This window comes from Echiichthys vipera (genome assembly GCF_963691815.1).
Source record: "Echiichthys vipera genome assembly, chromosome: 4".
NCBI classification, from domain to species: Eukaryota; Metazoa; Chordata; class Actinopteri; order Perciformes; family Trachinidae; genus Echiichthys; species Echiichthys vipera.
In genome coordinates, this window is record NC_139829.1 from 25,342,750 (window position 1) to 25,361,002 (window position 18,253).

The 18,253-nt window shown below is 45.1% G+C and overlaps 1 protein-coding gene across 1 annotated transcript in view; it reads left to right on the forward strand.

The window, feature by feature from the left end:
* LOC310946001 (tetratricopeptide repeat protein 28-like) overlaps window positions 1–18,125 on the forward strand; it is a gene marked incomplete at its 5' end in the record, with an annotated part of 172,383 nt that extends 154,258 nt beyond the window's left edge. Inside the window, 15 exons of the mRNA XM_083912269.1 lie at window positions 1,155–1,264; window positions 4,068–4,197; window positions 4,301–4,519; window positions 6,613–6,772; window positions 8,536–8,676; window positions 11,382–11,526; window positions 11,644–11,823; window positions 11,974–12,518; window positions 12,835–13,082; window positions 13,180–13,304; window positions 13,388–13,619; window positions 13,879–13,955; window positions 15,373–15,502; window positions 15,623–15,730; window positions 15,892–18,125. Coding sequence (XP_083768395.1) covers window positions 1,155–1,264; window positions 4,068–4,197; window positions 4,301–4,519; window positions 6,613–6,772; window positions 8,536–8,676; window positions 11,382–11,526; window positions 11,644–11,823; window positions 11,974–12,518; window positions 12,835–13,082; window positions 13,180–13,304; window positions 13,388–13,619; window positions 13,879–13,955; window positions 15,373–15,502; window positions 15,623–15,730; window positions 15,892–17,507 — 4,166 coding nt within the window. The 3' untranslated portion in view covers window positions 17,508–18,125. The remainder of the gene's footprint in view (window positions 1–1,154; window positions 1,265–4,067; window positions 4,198–4,300; window positions 4,520–6,612; window positions 6,773–8,535; window positions 8,677–11,381; window positions 11,527–11,643; window positions 11,824–11,973; window positions 12,519–12,834; window positions 13,083–13,179; window positions 13,305–13,387; window positions 13,620–13,878; window positions 13,956–15,372; window positions 15,503–15,622; window positions 15,731–15,891) is intronic.
* Between the last annotated feature and the right edge of the window lie 128 nt (window positions 18,126–18,253).

Here is an 18,253-nt window from a genome sequence, read left to right on the forward strand (position 1 = left end):
AATGAATTAGGTAGAGGGAGAGAGGAGCACAGCAGATGCATGGTGGAAGAGGGCAGGCAGACGGGGTGGGGGGGTGGGGTGGAAAGATAAGGCGAGAGGGGAGGCTGTTGCAGGCTTCAAAGGTTGCCGGCTAGCGTGGCCATGGAGGAGCCATGAAGTCTATGGTTGCGTTCTGTGCTGGGTCTTGTGGAGTAGGCTGGCTGTTTCGGGTCACGGTCTCTGTTCTTGGCTTATCTGGTCCAGCCACAGACTGTTTTCCAGGAATGCCGAGAAAAGCAGACTCAAATGAGGGTGGCTTGGCCCACTTTCTCTTCTCTTTGACCAAAAGCATGTTTAGACCCCTCCATCGCACAAGCGAGTGGAGAGAATAGACTTAGCCTAGCTGTATTAAGTGTGACTGTGCATGGGCAATAGCCTAGTGCAAACTGCAGAGTGCTTGCTGTGCATTTAGCACCTTGTGGGTGATGTGGCTAAGCAGCTGTCTGTGTGTGCGGTGTGTGTTTCATTGTCCTCTGTGGAGTGGCATTTTCAGCTCAGTAACTGGGCAGAGCCAAGTACTCAGCAGGCAGACCAAGGAAAGCAATGCTGTGACATACGCCTCACGGCTTGAGGGATTGGAAGTGGAAAACAAACTGTGTGTTCGCCAGGTGATCTGACACAGGCACACATAAGTGTGCATGCACATTCAAACCCCCCTGGCTTCCTAGACAACTCTGAGAGTCTCTCAAACAAAATAGCCTAAATAGACTTTGCACTGCAAGTTTGCACACAGTCTATTATTAGCTCATCAGTGTGTTTGCAAATATTTGCAGACTTCTTCATGATATTGTGTGGCTTCTTTTATGCAACCGTTCAGCGCATGTTTGTGTTTGCTCAGCCAGTCGATGCTTTGCATTGATTACTATGCAGTCCGATTAGTGCTCTAACAGCTTCTCTCTATGGCAGGGGTGAGTGTGTGTGTGTGTGTTTTAATCCCAGTGTGAGCAGTATCTTACAACTGAGGGCCAAATATCCAAACCTGTTCGCTGTCAAAACATCAGTACCACGCTATGCTTACATCTGTTACTCTGAAAGATACCTAAGAGTGTGCCTGCTCTGGATATTTTTTTACTCTCCTCTCTCTCATCTGCTTCTGTTTCCTTCTCTTCTGATAGGCCTGCGGCTTGCAGAACAGCTGGTTCGACGTGAGGACGAGGCGAAGATTCGCCATCGTCTTGGGCTCTCTCTGTGGGCCAGTGGGAATCTGGAGGAGGCCCAACATCAGGTAAATCCTCTCCTCTCCTAATGCACCTCTAAAACTGACCTCTAATAAGCACACATCTGTTGGTCTGCAAAGATTGCAAATGAGAGAGGGAAGTAGATGTTCAAAGACCTTGAATGTGAAATATGAAAGTTTTCAGTAAAGCCCCTATGGTAAAAAGAAATAGCCCATAGGAGAGAGAACGACAGGAGAAGAGAAAAGGAGAGGTGGCTATAGAGCTTGGACATGGTTGCTTGCAATATGCTGGGGAGTCTGTTGAGCTGGTAAATGCTGTCATTTCAGCAGACAGGCGACAGATGACTGAAGATTTTTTTTGTGTCTATGTGCATGGTCTCAGGAGTCACAAACCTCCACATCACACACACGTACACATTCACTCCCCTTCAGCCCACTGCCCACCTGGCAAGCATGGAATATCCCCTTAACATCTCTCTTTACAGTCTGTCCACACACCACAGCTCAAGATTTGATTTTTTTCCCCCCTAGCTTGTGTATCCACACATAAGTGTGTGCGAACAGCCAGCCAACAGCAGTGGCTGTCACGTGTGTCTGTAGGGATGTTATTCAGCTGCTTTCATTTTCAAAATCTAGTCCACAACACTCCTGTTATGATACACGACATACGTCTGTGTGACCCAGATAGCTTTCTTTTTCTGTCAAAAAGTAACTTTGTCTGTTTGCAATTATCCGTAACAAGAGTTGGAAAAGAAAGACTGGACCAAGGTGATGACTAGAGCAGAGGCTCATGAGTCATATTGAGGAATTTGTGTTCAATTAAAGCAAAATATTATTCTAGCAAGCCAATGCAACATATTTTCCACTGCATGTTTGCTTTCCAGTTTAACACTTGACCTTAAGACCTCCACATTGTGTTGTCTGTGTTACAACATACAGAGATCCAGTGCCTTGCCAACATTTACCACAGCAATGCTTAGGAATTGTTTTTCTTCCTATGTCAGCTTGTAGCTCCCATGGTGAATTGGTGATATGGAAGGATACTATTGTCCTAATGTTTATTCATGAGCTGGCCTGTTGCTAGAGATGACCTTGTTTAATACCCAGACCCTCTTCAAACCTCATTTGTGTAGGTATGTTTTGATATTCATAAAGCATCCATATGTGTGGAATGAGAGTACTTGACCTCATGCTTCTCATTCTCTATATATTTAAACTCAATTGTAGTTCAGCACCATAGCTGTGATCCCGGCGTTCACTGTGACATGCAGATTGACATGTCCTGATACTAATCAGCTATTTTAATAATGCATGCTCCTTCTGAGAAGCAATCACATTCATATCTAAGGAGAACATGAATCAATAAATGTATGTTTATTCAAGTATAAGTGATCCACTGTAGATTTTTTTTTACCTCTGATATCATCTGTGACACTGCATGAGAGCTTACCAAGGAGGCTATTTTACTAAAATCATTAGAGGTACGTGTGTATCAAGCTCTGCTTGCATTACCGATCCAGTGTGACATTGACATTCACTTAACATGTCAGATAAAAGCCCTGTTAGCGTCAGTGACGGTAAAACAGGAAAGTGTATCTGAATGCATAGCAGCTGAAGAATGTAGCAGATTTTACCTGTACCATAGCCAAGGCAAGTCACTGTGGACGCAGCACATTTTGGGATTGTTTCCTTTTCATCTGTGCCAGGAAGGGTCAGGCCAGAGGAAAGGCGCTGTGAGAAATTAGTTTCACTCTTAAAGGGATGTCTGCAAGCCTAACAGATTAAACTAGCACAGCAGCAATCGGCCCACAGCCCTATCAGCAAAATCAGCCTGAGACTAGCAGCTCTGTCTGGTAGCAGAGCTCACAGATTCTGCGCTGATCTCTACTCTCCCTCTGACACACTTTCCTGCATGACCTTGGGATATGTAAGACGAGCTATGGTATATGCATATATGTGTGTGTGTGTGCACAAGAAACGCGCTCTTTCTTTCTTTTCCTTACCCAACCCACAGTGCTGATAGAATCCATTTTATCCACACCAACAATCTTTTCTCCACTGCAGCTCTTTGTCCTGTTTGAACTGTGGTCAAGCAATGTGGGCAGAGTGTTTTACCCTCTCTGCTGGCCCCGGACTCCTGGAGAGTGGCTCTATAGTGGCCCCAGTCACCCTACAGGGCTGCCATAGGCGCAGAAATAGGAAATCAATAAAGGCTCCCATGAATCAGCACTCCTGGCTAGCTCCATTTGGCCTGTGTGCAACACTGCCTGCCGCCCCACCTCTCCATTGTTTCTCTCCGTCGCTCAATCCAATCTCTGGCACTGAATAGAAAGGTCTAATAACACAGACAGGCCCCCTGACTGCACAAAGCATTTGTTTCCTTGGACGCTGACTCTCCAAGATGGCCAGGTAATAGTCTAGCTTCTCATTGCCCTTTCCCACGTCCAGGCAAATAAGAGCCAAAGAGGTTTACTTGTGTTGGAGAGTGATTAATCAAGCTACATTACACTGTTTACCCCAGTTGAAAGAGAAGCAGGACTAGAGGGCAGCAGCTCAACAGTGGTGACCACTGAGGTAGGATGGTGCCATCTAGCGGCCACAACCATGCTCTTTCTTCAAAAGTCTACCCATACATGCGTAGTGGTATACGATTTGGTGGCCATTTTTCTCCATTGTGTCTTACTGTGCCCTGACTGCTTAAAACCCATAAGACATCAAACATATTAGACAGGCAGGCTTACCTTAATATTCAAAACTCAATCCAAGTGTCATATTATAGTTTTACTTTGTAATTGAACATGCTAAGAATATCGGAAAACAACTGATTGTTGTTGTTGTTGTTTATCCTCAGCTCTACAGGGCTTCTGCACTCTTTGAGACCATCCGCCATGAAGCCCAGCACAGCACAGACTACAAACTCTCCCTGTTCGACCTGCAAACCTCCTGCTACCAGGCACTCCAAAGGGTCCTTGTCAGCCTAGGTATGCCCATAGACACTTCTCATACCATCACTGCATCAATTTGTTGAAAGGTTATGTTTTAGCATTAACTTATTAATCAGCATTGAACTCCGAATGCACACAGGCCACCATGATGAGGCTCTGGCAGTGGCAGAGCGGGGTCGGACACGAGCCTTTGCTGACCTCTTAGTGGAGAGGCAGACAGGCCAGCAGGACTCAGACCCCTACACCCCGGTAACAGTGGAGCACATCTTGGACACCGTCAACAGCCAAAGGGCCTTGGTGCTTTATTTTTCCATGGCTGCAGGTTATCTGTACAGCTGGCTGCTGGCTCCAGGAGCAGGTAAGGACTGACTCTCTGCTTGAGCTACTGCTCAGATTGTAAATTGTATTTATTTGGATGCTAAAATCGCATCAAGTCTGTCCTCTTGTTATTGTTGTCTGCCATAAAGGTCCCATAATGTGAAAAGTGATTATAGAGTGATATTTTTTTTATTATAAAGCAGGTGCTATATAAATACTGTGAAAGTATCAAAACATTAAATCCACAGAGAAATTCACACAGCCCGTAGTCAGAAACTGTGTCTTTAAACGAGCCGACATGACTTCTATATAGTTGTGATGTTACAACTACAGGTATATAATATATAGATACCACACCATGGCTGCAATGACGGATACATGAGGACCCAGAAACACTGATCAATCAAACCAGACTGGGCTTTTTCTGGAGGGGTCTTAAAGAGACAGGCGATAAAACAGAGGGTGAATACAGGTATATTCAGACAGACAGTATGAGAAAAATAAAGTGTTTTTTGAACATTAAAGCATGTAAACATGTTGTAGTACAAATAACCCAAAATACAAAAATGAACCTGAAAAAACGAGCATCAGGTACAACGGGTATATATGACCTTTAAAACTTTATCTCTGGTATCAGGTGAACAATCAGATTCGGTGTATTGGTTTCAGATGTCCTTATTTTACTCAGATAAAAACAACTAAGATCACTTCTGTCTGTATTGAAGCAGCTTTCTTGTACATAGTTTAACACTGGAATAACTACACTGGTGAAAGCATGTGCCCAAAAATAAACACACACACATGCTTGTTCAAATCAAAGCAGATAAAAGGCCTGGAGGGTGTAGCTTGTGTTCAGCTGCAGGGGTAAAAAGGCCAGCTTTAACTCCAAGCGGCAGTGCCACCTGCCACTCCGCTGTTAGGATTTGCCCCCTGCTTTGCCTCTCACCCCAGAAGGCGTCTGCCAATGAACCATGCTAATTGAAAGTGACACAGCCAAACAACATCTTTGCACATGCCAACAGGAAAACACTTAGCTGTTGCACTAAGACAAAACCTAATTTATCTCTCTCTTTTCATCGTGTCTCTGTTTTGTGTTTTCTTCGCTTTTCTTTCGGTTTGCTTGCTGTACTTTTGCACTTCTCTGTGTACATCTCCATTTCTGTCTTTTTTTTTTTTTGACACACTGAGTAACACCAACTCAGGCGCAGGGATTAAGATGCAGCTTCCTTTTTATCTGACTTGTGAAATTCCAGTTTCACAAAGAGAATAGGGAAAGCTGCGGGTGAACTACAGTGCATGTCACATGACTCCCGTTGCTGCCATGCTGTTAGCATTTCCTTGGCTCTCTTCTGCTCTCTGCTGTAAAGAGAGGAAATGAGAGCAGTGACCCGTGTCCCACGCCACCAAGCCCGAACATTTGATCAAATCCAGCTCCCAGGCAACAAGATGAACTTGACCCCCCCAGCGCTAGTCATACGGAGGGGAGGAACACTACAGGGACCAGTGGAGATCTTCAAAGTGCTGAATATTACCCCAGGCTAAGAGGGAGCCGCTTGCTCACTAATCGCCTGTCTGTCACTTCCTGGCATTCCCTGGCATCCAGCTGGCACACAAACATGGCCTGCTCTAAAGAGTCTGCAGTCAATAAAACGGGCCACTAAGGTCCTAATGATTTCATTAGTGTTAATTCTGTCACGTTTTATAGACCTAAATCACCTATACTGTCCATTCAAATGCCTTTTAAACAAAACATACATGCGCATCCACTCATAAAGGACTGACACACCCACAGACTCGCACGCATACACACATAGCATGAACTCCATCTCCCAGTGTGCTCTTCCCCGCCCCGCTCTGACATTCCTGCTCAAAACTCAGCTGAGCTATCATGGCGGGCAGCAGATGGCGCAGGCAGCCTACTCTTATCTTTTATTGAACAGTATTTGTTTTATTCATTTTGCTTAACAGATGCACTACTGCACGTGGCCTCACTCATGGCTTTCAGTTGAGACCATCCAATATTCCCTCCTGTCCTGAGCGAGTAATGCTAGCGTGTTAGAGAAAGATTTATTTCAAAAACTTATTAAACTTTTCACCTAATGAACATGGTTGCCCTCCCTTCTCTCTCCATAGGCATCCTGAAGTTTCATGAGGTATACCTGGGCGAGGGCGTATCAGACGGAGGGTCAGACTTCCAGGAGGGAGGTGGCGGTGGGATGGTCAGCGGCTCCTCACTGGAGCAGCACATTGCCAGTGCCCGCGAGGCTCTGGGAGTAGAATCTTATTACAGCAGGTGAGATGTTTACATCTTTCACAGTATAATGAACACTCTTTTGTCTGTTTGTTAGCCTGGTAGCCGTATCATAACATCAATATATTATCAACATCAACACTCATTAAGGATTAATTGCAAGAATGGGTTGTACACACCTGTTGCTTTTAACTTATCTTTATATATACAGTTTATACCGTATATATATACTGTATATTCAGTATAACCCAGGAGCCCCCTAGTCTGTACCCAACTTGTTTTTTGCTTTTTCCTGAGCAGACAAAGAAGAAAACACACCCACATAAATTTTATCGCCACAATAATGACGGAAACGCAGCACGGATCATGCTGTTTGATTAACAAATGTTCTTTGCAAAGCAATTATAAATCATCAGAAGCAAGTGTAAAAACAAAACTTTCACTGACAATTTCATCTGAAGAGATTGCTGCTGAAGGGTTATTTTAACATTCAGAAAGGGTGTCTGTGTGTTAAAGAGTGTTATTCTGCCCCATTGCACCCTGTGATGACAGGCTTCCACTACCTTCCTAAAGTACTATGCTCTCTCCACAGTGGGAATAAATGAGACGGTATAATGGCTCTTTGGATAGCCAGACTATTGAACCCACCAAACAAACAGTTTCCTGGGTATAAGGAAGAATTGGAAGAAGGTTAAGATGCTGTGGTAAAATCAATAAAGTAAAATTCAAAGAAGCAAAAGCTGGCGGTTAAACATTAGAACAGGGAATGAAGCCTGAGGGGCCCTGCAGGAGGAGATGGAAAATGTGGCAAGATATATTGACCGCTAAAATCACCCATTGACATCAGTGTGTTACATCGCATTTAACGTTAGCAACATTTCTCTAGTTGGGGTTTGATCCATCGTGCCCAGCTGGTCTACCCAGTGCCAGCCTCCACCACCCTAGCAGCATGGCCCTCTTGCCCCATTACCAGCTCATTTACTACTCCAATGGGAAGCTGCACACACGCCACTGCGCCTGGATGGGCACAATATGGCACCACTTACCAGCCCATTCATTCTCCAGAGGGGAGAGAAAAAGGGAGGCAGCACTCTGAAATGAGCGAAGAGAGAAAATGAATGGGATGGAGAAGAATGGAGGAGAGCATATGTGTGTGGAAGAAAGAATCATATAGAGGGGGAAGCTGCAGCCTTTGTGACAGTAGAAATCTATGCACAGTATTAACAAATGTTTTTTTTTCTGCTATCGTCTTTCTTTTAAACTGCATTGATCCTGCATCCAACATTTCTTACACATCTGTCAGTTTGTACACCCAGGGGAGAACAAATCTCAAATGAGACACAATAAGTGGTGGTGGTGGTGGTGGTGGTGGGAGCATAAGATGATAAGAGTTCCCATGGTGCAAGCACAAACTCAACTGCCCCAAGATCAAGAAGCTGACATAAGAGTTACATGATATACGGGCATCAGAGAAGAGATTGGGGGAGAGTGGTGGTAAAGTAGTGAATGTGGGTTGGGGGTGCTTGACTCCCCACTGACTGGATCAGAATCACCAGCATTATAATGAAAGGATTTAACTTTAAGGCGGTTGGACCAAGCCTGGGAAATTAGGCCAAGTGTGTGTGGGTTGAACAGCGTGTGTTTTCGGGCAGATCAGGCGTGTGTGTAGTTGACTTATCCGCAGAGAAACAATGTAAGTCTGTGTATTGTCTACTTTGCTGAAGTGCCTTTTTCTTGCCAACATTTCAGCGGCTGTCTGTGCACGTCTCTCACTCCATCTATCTCTTTCTCTCTCTCTCTTTCAGAGGATGTTCTAGCAGTGAGACAGAGAGCGAGGCAGGAGATTTGTTGGACCAACAATTTGAGGAGCTCAACAACAAGCTTAACTCCGTCACTGATCCAACAGGCTTCCTGCGCATGGTGTCCAGAAACAACCTGTTCAACAGGTGGGAGATTTTTGCAAATCACCTGAACGTTCTTACACTCTTACTGTGAGACAGCCTTAATCAACAGGCGCTTCTTAGACCCACTTTTCCACAAAAAAAAGATTAAAAATATCTGCCCTGGTTAGGAGATTCATGGGTATTGTGGCTCATCTGTGAAAGGAGTCTTTTCTCTATTGTTTAGCCAGCACAGAGGCAGCATGTGAATCCTCCTTATTAGATAGACTGAGTAGAGCCAAACTGCTAAAACCCCTTATCAACTGCCTACTCTGACGGGGTTGTGTGTGTGTGTGTGTGTGTGTGTGTGTGTGTGTGTGTGTGTGTGTGTGTGTGTGTGTGTGTGTGTGTGTGTGTGTGTGTGTGTGTGTGTGTGTGTGTGTGTGGACACCGATATGGTTTTAAGATGTTTTTCCTGTCTGTGTTTGCTATGCAGATTGATGGTATTTCAGTGTGTGGCTCTAGTATTATTTAGCAAAACTTTGCAAAGTATTAATTTGCTTAGTGCTGATTGGTAACGTATACCAATAGCGTGTGTGCATGTGTGTGCATATATATATGTGTGTGTGTGCATATATATGTGTGTTTGTGCCTGGGTCATATTTCCCTGTCCTCGTCCACAGTTGAGCTGCTCTTTGATGAGGGGGTAATTCCAGCTTTAATTGAGTCTCGGTGCTCATTAAGCCCCTTTAATGGGCTGCCGGTAATAATCCGCTCATTCTTTTGGGCCTCAAAAAACTCTGAATTCTAAAGCTCCTCGTGCTTAGGAGCCTATCGTCTATCACAATGTTTAAGCAAGAGAAAATGACGAAAACCTCATTGTCATTTGAAGTCATCCATCCTGGGGTTTGATGTCAGACAATATACTGTAATGTATGTATGTTCTTCAAGGGCTCTCTTTGATCATTTTCCCGAACATGTTAAGAATTAGGCTATTAGTGGTTTGAATACCTCAGTATTTCCACAGTTACTCATAATTAAGAAAAAGGGAAAGAAACGTAATAAACTCTAATTGAATGACATTTGAATCAAAATAGCTACAAGAACAAAACTCACATTAAAAGATCAGTGCTTCCTGATGTGATATCTTCATTTGGTATTAACATTGATTGCCCTATATTAACACGGAGATCTAATCTTCAACAGGGAGCTTGGAAGGATTACTATGGGAAGGTGTTAATGAAAGTCTTCTCGTGTCTAATCCCCCCAGCATTTAATTGAATACGTTTTTATGCACAATGATAGCATAATGAGATTGTTTGAGGAGCTTGATGAAGTTGTCAGAATGGCAGAGCTCAGTGGCCACTCGCTTAAGCAATAATCCATATTGCAGCTAGAAATTAGGTCAGTGTAAAAAGGCTTGTGTGTGTAAAAGAGGCTACCTTGTCTATCTTTGTATCACCTCTCAGATCACACTGAGGCAAGACATGTCTTTCAACTACAGCCCAAAATAGGCAGCCACTGAATGCAATCGTCACCTTCGGCATCAACGCACTTAGTCTTTTCTTCTCGCTGTTTTCCTCTACACTTGACACTCAACCTTCTCTTGGCTTCCCTTTACCTCCTCTTTCATTCTTCCTGTCAGGATAACAGACTATTGTTTGCTTTCCCATGGAGGCTCATGCCAAGGCCTGGGAGAGAGACAGAGTGTTGGGAGGCTGGAGGGAAGCCAGTGGCCAGGGGCTTCCAGAAGGGCAGGATAGATGTCTGTTGGCTGGAGCCTGGAGGAAACTCTGGCTGGTGGAACAGATGGAGAGTTGTGACAAGTGCGAACCATAAAGCTCGGCCCTGTGTGCCTACAGTGCCAATGGGTTTTAACCCCACGGCCACCATTAGCACAGTTCTCAGTATGTCGTGTGTCTCTGTCTGAGCAGGGAGCTGTCACCTTCATCACTCCGCAGACATGCTTCAGACGCACAGGGCTGTTACCGTATTGTCAGTACTGCAAAATACTCATTGGCAGTGTATTGAAGACACTCATAATCATTCATCAAGTGGAAGCTCTGACTTTTGATTGTATGCAGAGAAGATCCCTGTAAAGATGGGATGAGCCCTGCTCTGCGCCTCCTCCGCTGGTAATTCTGGCAAGATGATCTCTATTTGATGTATCTGTAAGCATTAGACGGCCACAGTGCATTACTGCCATCTAGTGGAGCTTTACATGTGGACATCATATATCGCTTGTATTGCTTTTTGTCATCACAGTTAAGATCCGGTACAGCTTTATCTGCCTTTTACGCAGTGTGATTTAGCTCTGATAGTGAGCATGTAAAAAAACAAAAAAAACAGAGGCCTTTATGATTGAGAGTGTTAGATCACTCTCTTCTGCTGCAGCTTTGTACTGCTACCACACGCAAACTCAGAGGACTACAGTGGCCAAGTTGCATCTTGCAAGAACTGTGAATCTGACACTATGCAGTAGGTTAGACAAGGAGTTCGTCAGCAATGTTCTCAACATATATGCAAATATTGCAGCAGGGCGGTTTGATGTTAAAGGTCAGTTTGATAAATGAGACCATTGTTTACAAGCAGGATTTATACATCATTTTTAAAGTTGTATAGTTTTATCACAGACTAAGTTTTCTTTATTGGACACTTACATTTTTACACATTACTTTGTTGACCTTAAGGATCAGCTATAGTTTTATGGTATATAGTTTTAACTGCGAGGAAGAAAATGAACAACATTATTTTGTGTTGTGTTCGTACAGGAGTTGCCAGAGTATGACCAGCCTGTTCAGTAACACCATGTCACCTGCCAAAGATGGTAACTCTTCACTGCCTCGTCGCTCCAGTAATCTCGGGAAGCCTCCACTCCGGGCACTTTATGATTTGCTCATTGCACCTATGGAGGGGGTGAGTCTTACCTCTACGGGTCATTGCCTGCCTATTGATTTAGTTGTGTGGTAGAGAGAAGAGCATAAAAGAAAATGAAATTATGAGTCATTTTATACTAATCCTTTTGTCTGACAGGGCTTGATGCACTCCAGTGGGCCAGTTGGCAGACACAGACAACTGGTGATGGTGCTGGAGGGAGAGCTGTACCTCATCCCCTTCGCCCTGCTGAAAGGAAGCTCTTCTAATGAATACTTATATGAGCGCTTTAGCCTCATCGCCGTTCCTTCCATCCATGGCCTTGGATCCAGTGCAAAGGTTGACCTTCTCATTCAGATGAATGAAAAATAATTGTTTTGCCACAAATGTAACTTTTGGGGGATAGTATAAAGTCATTTTTAACAACTTACTGAGCTACTGTCCTTACATTTAAGAGGTTAAATTTCAAATTGGTTGTTGTGCTCCTAGGCTCATTCCCGACGCCCTGGTCCAGCTCCATGTGGTGGCGTCTCAATGGCAGCAGTGGTTGGGAACCCTAGACTGCCCTCACCTGTGATGGACCGCTGGCTGTGGGGACCCATGCCCTCTGCAGAGGAGGAGGCTCTAATGGTGGCTGAGCTGCTGGGCTGCCAGCCCCTGGCCGGCTCTGCTGCTACCAAGGAACGGGTGATGAGTGCCCTCACGCAGGCTGAGTGTGCACACTTTGCCACCCACATTTCCTGGAAATTGGCCGCTCTGGTGCTCACCCCAAACCTTGAGAGCGGGCCGGGTGGGGCAAGCACTAGCGTGGGAGTTGGAACAGTGGGGAGAGGTGCAGGGGGGAGGAGAGGCAGCAGTGGTCGAGGCAGGAAGGGCTCCATTGGCAGCGGCTACACCATCCCAGAGTCCCTCCACATGCAGGATGACAGCAGTGATGTGGAGAGCATATGTGACAGTCCGCCCCTGCAGGAGTTCCTGCTCACAGCTGCAGATATATTGGACCTGAGGTTGCCTGTCAAGCTGGTGGTGCTGGGGTAGGTTGGCTGGTTAAAGAAAACACTATTTAAATAATAGTGGCCTTTATGTTGATTTTGGTCGTGGTGCTTAATTTTTTTCCCAAAGATATATTGCAGTAATTAAGCTACTTAATTTCTCAAACAATTAAATTAGTCACACTGTAGCTGTGAATTGAAGATTGGTTTACAGACATTTAAAAGCATTATATACAGCACACTACTGAGAAAGAAATTCTAATGAATTCAAGATAATAAAAGTAAATAATGCTTGGATCTAATGCTGTTAAATGTTACAGCTTTCTAAGCATACCCTGGTGTGTCATTTTGGCTTCAGGTCGTACCAGGAGTCCAGCAGCAAAGTGACAGCAGACGGTGTTGTTGGATTAACCAGGGCCTTCCTGGCTGCTGGGGCTCAGTGTGCTCTTGTGTCCTTGTGGCCTGTTCCTGTCGCAGCCTCCAAAGTTTTTGTCCATGCCTTCTACACTGCCCTGCTTAACGGGACCAAGGCTAGTGCAGCACTGGCAGATGCTATGAAGACTGTCCAGAGCAGCAAGCAGTACTCGCACCCCTCCAACTGGGCAGGTTAGAGATGTTATTCAGTCATGTGTTCATTCTACATTCCCATAATAAAAAAGACGACCTTGTAACGGAGCTCCATATTGTGTTTTTTTTTGTCCAGGATATATGCTAATTGGAAATGATGTGAAGCTTAACAGCCCATCGTCCCTCATTGGCCAAGCTTTGGCAGAGATTCTACAGTATCCAGATCGAGCGAGGGATGCTCTGAGAGTTTTACTCCACCTGGTGAGATATGGACAGACACCCACAAAATGTCACAACCAAAGACACACAAAAATACTGACGCTGCACTTCCCTGGTACTTGCAGGTGGAGAAGTCTCTTCAGAGGATACAGAACGGCCAGCGTAACTCCATGTATACATCCCAGCAAAGTGTGGAGAACAAGGTGGGGGGTGTCCCTGGTTGGCAGGCCCTATTGACAGCTGTAGGCTTCCGCCTTGACTCTGTGGGCACCGGTATGCCTGCCGCAGTCTTCTTTCCCACTGCTGATCCAGGAGACCGGCTCCAGCAGTGCAGCACTACTTTACAATCACTACTGGGTATGCACCTTAGACAAGCTCTACACAGTTAATACGATTCAGAATCTGTCCAGTGTTTAAATGAGTTGGTGATTTTGTATTTTATATAATTTTTTAAATGCTGTTATCCACATATACCATAGCCAGTCCTATAATCAGTTATAATATTCCATATCACTCCACAGATCACCTTTTTGGTCACAGCGCTTCTTAGTTAGCAGTATAAAGACGGTGTCTTGTGTATGAATAATGAGGAACTTCCTTTGATCCCCTCCCTCAGGTCTGCCGCCGCCAGCTCTCCAGGCTTTGTGCAAACTCATCACAGCTTCAGAGGCAGGAGAGCAGCTCATCAATCGGGTAGGCCCCTGCAGCTCTGAGCAAATGCTGCTGGATTTTTAAATCTAACGCACCAGATAGAAATTGGTCTTTGGCTCAAACGGCAAACATAATTGCTGATATTCAGTGTTAAGAGCTATTGAGGCGATCCCTCTCACTTCCTCTGAAACTTTAACACACCTGTACCATGAGGTTCTTGCTAGGAGACAATATCAGGGATATATGATTGCATAACTTATTTACGTCAGGACCGGATACAAGCTAACGCATTGGCAACTCAAGCTGCAGCTTAATCTGCATTACATACAATGTAGAAGCCTAACTAGTAGTCCTTCAAGTCCAAAGTCTTAACTACAATATGAGTCTTATTCTCCTGCACACAACCCTGTGACACCAAAGAATTAATCCCTCTTGATGTGTAACATGTGGCTATCACATGCTCAAAGTGAATGACAAGAAAGTTCAACCTAATCTTTGTATGCTGATTGCATCAAACTATTAAACACATCTGTTACTCGTTGCTGTTATCCTTGTTGACCTGAACCCTTGTACCCTTTGTGAATGGCCTTTGTGCATGCAATTAAAAGCCTATTCTCTCTCCCCTGCGCCTAACCTGCGGTCTGAAGGCTGTTAAAAATATGGTGGCAATGGTAAGTGTGCCTTCACCTACCTGCACTCCATCCCATTCTACCCTTTTCCTCCACTCTCCACTTTCTGTCCTGCTAACCTTTCCAAAAAAACACCTTCTTGAATAAAAGCTGCATGGCAATTTAGTGATCAGTTTTGTCATTTTCATGCTGTTTGCAGTTGCATGCATAACGTGTAGCCTAGCAAATATTTACTGTGTTCATAATTGCTTGTTCCTGCAGTCAGATTTTAGGGATTTTGAGTATTAAGGGATTTGAGTCATTACAGGTCAGAGGAATGTTTCAGGTTGGTAACAAGGGATAAAGCTATGATGTAAAGTGAGCAAATGAGGCATGTTTCTAAATTCTGCACAGTTACGTCATGTTGACAAAGGTGTCTCTGTCCCAAGCCACTTAATCCTCAAACAAAACAGGCAAATGTGCTCCCAGGCCTCTTGTAAACCCCCATAAAGCTGACACCCTTTCAGCTCTACTTTCCTGTACATGTTCTGTTGCCCTGAGTACTCAACATGTGAAGATACAGATTCATACCTACTCCAGAAAATATGTGTACAGTAGTTCCACAATAAGATGTCTGCCATTATATTGGGGAAGTTAAGGTGATATTCACTGACAGCATGGAACTATATAACTAAGTAACTGGATGATTTAATTCCTGATAGAATAGATTTTGTTTGCTCACATAAATTAATTTACCCATTAACCACATCTCCCGTAGAATTCACCGGTTTGTGTATTCTTGTACTCATCTAACCACTCCAGGCCTATGTCTTCTCCCTCTTCTTCTCCAGCTCCATCAGGTTCTAGTCCAACTCCAGACAGGTGAGAAAGAACAGGATTTCTCCCTCCTGCCAATCCAGGTGTCCATCAGTGTGCAGCTATGGAGACTGCCAGGGTGCCATGAATTTCTGGCTGCTCTAGGTTAGTCAACTCCTGTCGCTTCCAACCTCCCACCCACCATGCATCCGTGTGTCCCTGTGGACTGACAGACACATTGTCAAATGTATGAGTTACAACTGTGGTCCTTATGTGTGTGTGCAGGATTTGACTTATGTGAGGTAGGCCAAGAAGAAGTGGTGCTGAAGACAGGCAAGCTAGCCAACCGTCGCACCTTGCACTTTGCGCTCCAATCCCTATTGGCGCTGTTTGGTATGTACACTGGGATGCTCTTGCTCATTGTATCATTTATGTTCTTCATGATATTTTCAGTTACTTGACTTTCCATTGGAATCATCTACAGTAAAACACGTATTCTAGTAGTCCTTTCTACAAGGTATCACATTTCCTTTTCTCTACTTCTCTTTGTCCAGACTCCACAGAACTGCCCAAGCGTCTAAGCCTGGATAGCTCATCTTCCCTTGAGTCTCTAGCTTCAGCCCAGTCTGTATCCAACCCCCTGCCAATGGGATACTCAAGCCTCCCATTCTCTCCTCCTTGCCTAGACAGTCAGGCATCAGATGCCATCTCGGTCTATAGTCTCAGCTCTGTAGCCTCTTCCATGAGCTGTGTTTCCAAGACAGAGTGTGATTTCCTTGGTCATCGGCAGCGCAGTGGGGTCACAGCACACTACTCTATCCACAAACACCATCATGTCCCCCGCAGTCGCTCCTCTCCCCATGGGGCAGCTGCTGCTGCAGTAGCAGGAGCCCGGGGGGAGGATGAAGAATATGAAGGTTTTTCCATTATCAGCAGCGAACCTCTGGGTAGCCACTGTGACTCTCTGCCACTGCCACCAGGCCACAGCCAGCGCCACCACCGTGGAGGCAGGGGGGTTGTTGGTGGGTCCAGCACAGGAGCAGGGAGAGGCTACACTGTATCAGTATCGTCAAGGGGCAGTGTCAGCACCCCAACATCCCCTGTTAAAACATGCCTGGTGCCCAGCCCAAACTCACCATTCCAGAAGGTGGGTAAGGTGAGCAGCTCAGATACAGGTGAATCTGACCAGTCCAGTACCGAGACGGACAGTACTGTCAAGTCTCAGGAAGAAAAAACGGCCCCTCTGGATCCTCAGGAGTTGGCCCAGAAGATTCTGGAGGAGACACAGAGCCATCTAAGGGCTGTGGGTAGTCTTCAGCGGGCTGGGCCAGAGGGTGCGTCAGCGGTCGGAACCTCAGCACGGAGCAGCGCCTTCCGCTCTTCTGAAACTAGTGCATTCAGCCGTCCTAACAGCAGTGCCAGTGGCCGAGCTCAATCTTCCCCAAGACCCAAACCTCCCTCCCGTTCCTCTTCACTGCAGAAGATAAGCTCTGGCTACAACAGTCCTGCAATCTCTGAGTCTTCCCAAAAGGAGGGCAGCCATCCCTCACCCACTCAGGACAGCCATGCACAGTTCAGATTAAAGTACCCAAGCTCCCCATACAGTGGCCACATCTCTCGTTCCCCGAGTAATGTGTCTCCCAGTTCTGGTCACCAGTCTCCAGCTGGTAGCGCTCCGTCCCCTGCCCTTTCATACTCCTCTACAGGCTCTGCCTGCTCTACATCGGCAGATGTCCCAGACTTGGACCGGCTAAGAAGAGGGGTCATTGATGAAAAAGTTCAAGCTATCCACAATCTGAAGACCTTTTGGGCTAATGCTGCAGCCCAGCAACAGCAACATCTAGGTCCTGTCAGAGCCGTCCACGGTGCTCCTGGACCCCTTGCTTCTGCTAGTAGGGATGTATTGAGCCTTCTGAACCTCTCTCCACGCCGTTGCTCCCCGAATGATCCTCAAGACAGCCTGGAGCTGCGGGAGCTGGGGCTGCAATCACTAGATAGGAGCAGCAAGAACTCTTCCAATGGACACCACTGCTCCAACCCCAGAAAGATGGCCCCATCACCTACTATTTCCACAAGCAGTAGCCCTGGTGCCCGTTCGATCCGACTACCTGCTGGCAATGGATACAAGTTCCTGTCACCCGGAAGATTTTTCCCTTCCTCTAAATGCTGAGACATTTCAAACGGTCCTATACTTTTATCTATCATTTACTATCCTGTGTGCTGGAGGAGGAGGGCACTTTTCAAGGACCACTAGTGGTCCACCAAGCTTGACTGACAGTGAGAAATATTTGATTGGTCAGTGAGTGTGATCCTGCAGAGGCACATGAATGCTTTAGAGAGTGTTTTGTCTTTGTGCCCATAACACTGTAAATGGCAATGAGAAATACTCAACGACCTGATACTGTGTTTGTGTGTAACTGTGTGTCAGGTAGATGTAAATGCCATTTGGTATTTCCCCCCCCCCGAATCTTTGCTGTTTGCTGTGTGGACCAAGATGCAACAGCTATGACTGATTTCCTCCATTCAATTTTTTGTTTTTAAATTTAATGGTTATTGTTATTATTGTTTGTTATTGTTATTAATATTATAATAATTATTATTATGTTTTGTAAATTAATTCCAGTGTTTCACAATCAGTATTAAGCATTTTTATATTATTAAACCGTGAACAAGTGAACAAACCTGTACCATGTAAAGATGGATAGAGTGGGGGAAAAAAAGATTTAATATTTTTTATTGAAATCAAAAGGGCATTTTGCCTGATTTCTTTGTGAATTGAGTGTCTGCTCTGAAGCATGGATTCTCTTGCTATTCAATGTTAAGTACCATGTATGACTTTTTAGCCCATGATTTTTTGAGATTAAACATGAAGGTTTCATGACAACCATCTGTCATTTATCAGTAAACTGTTTCAAT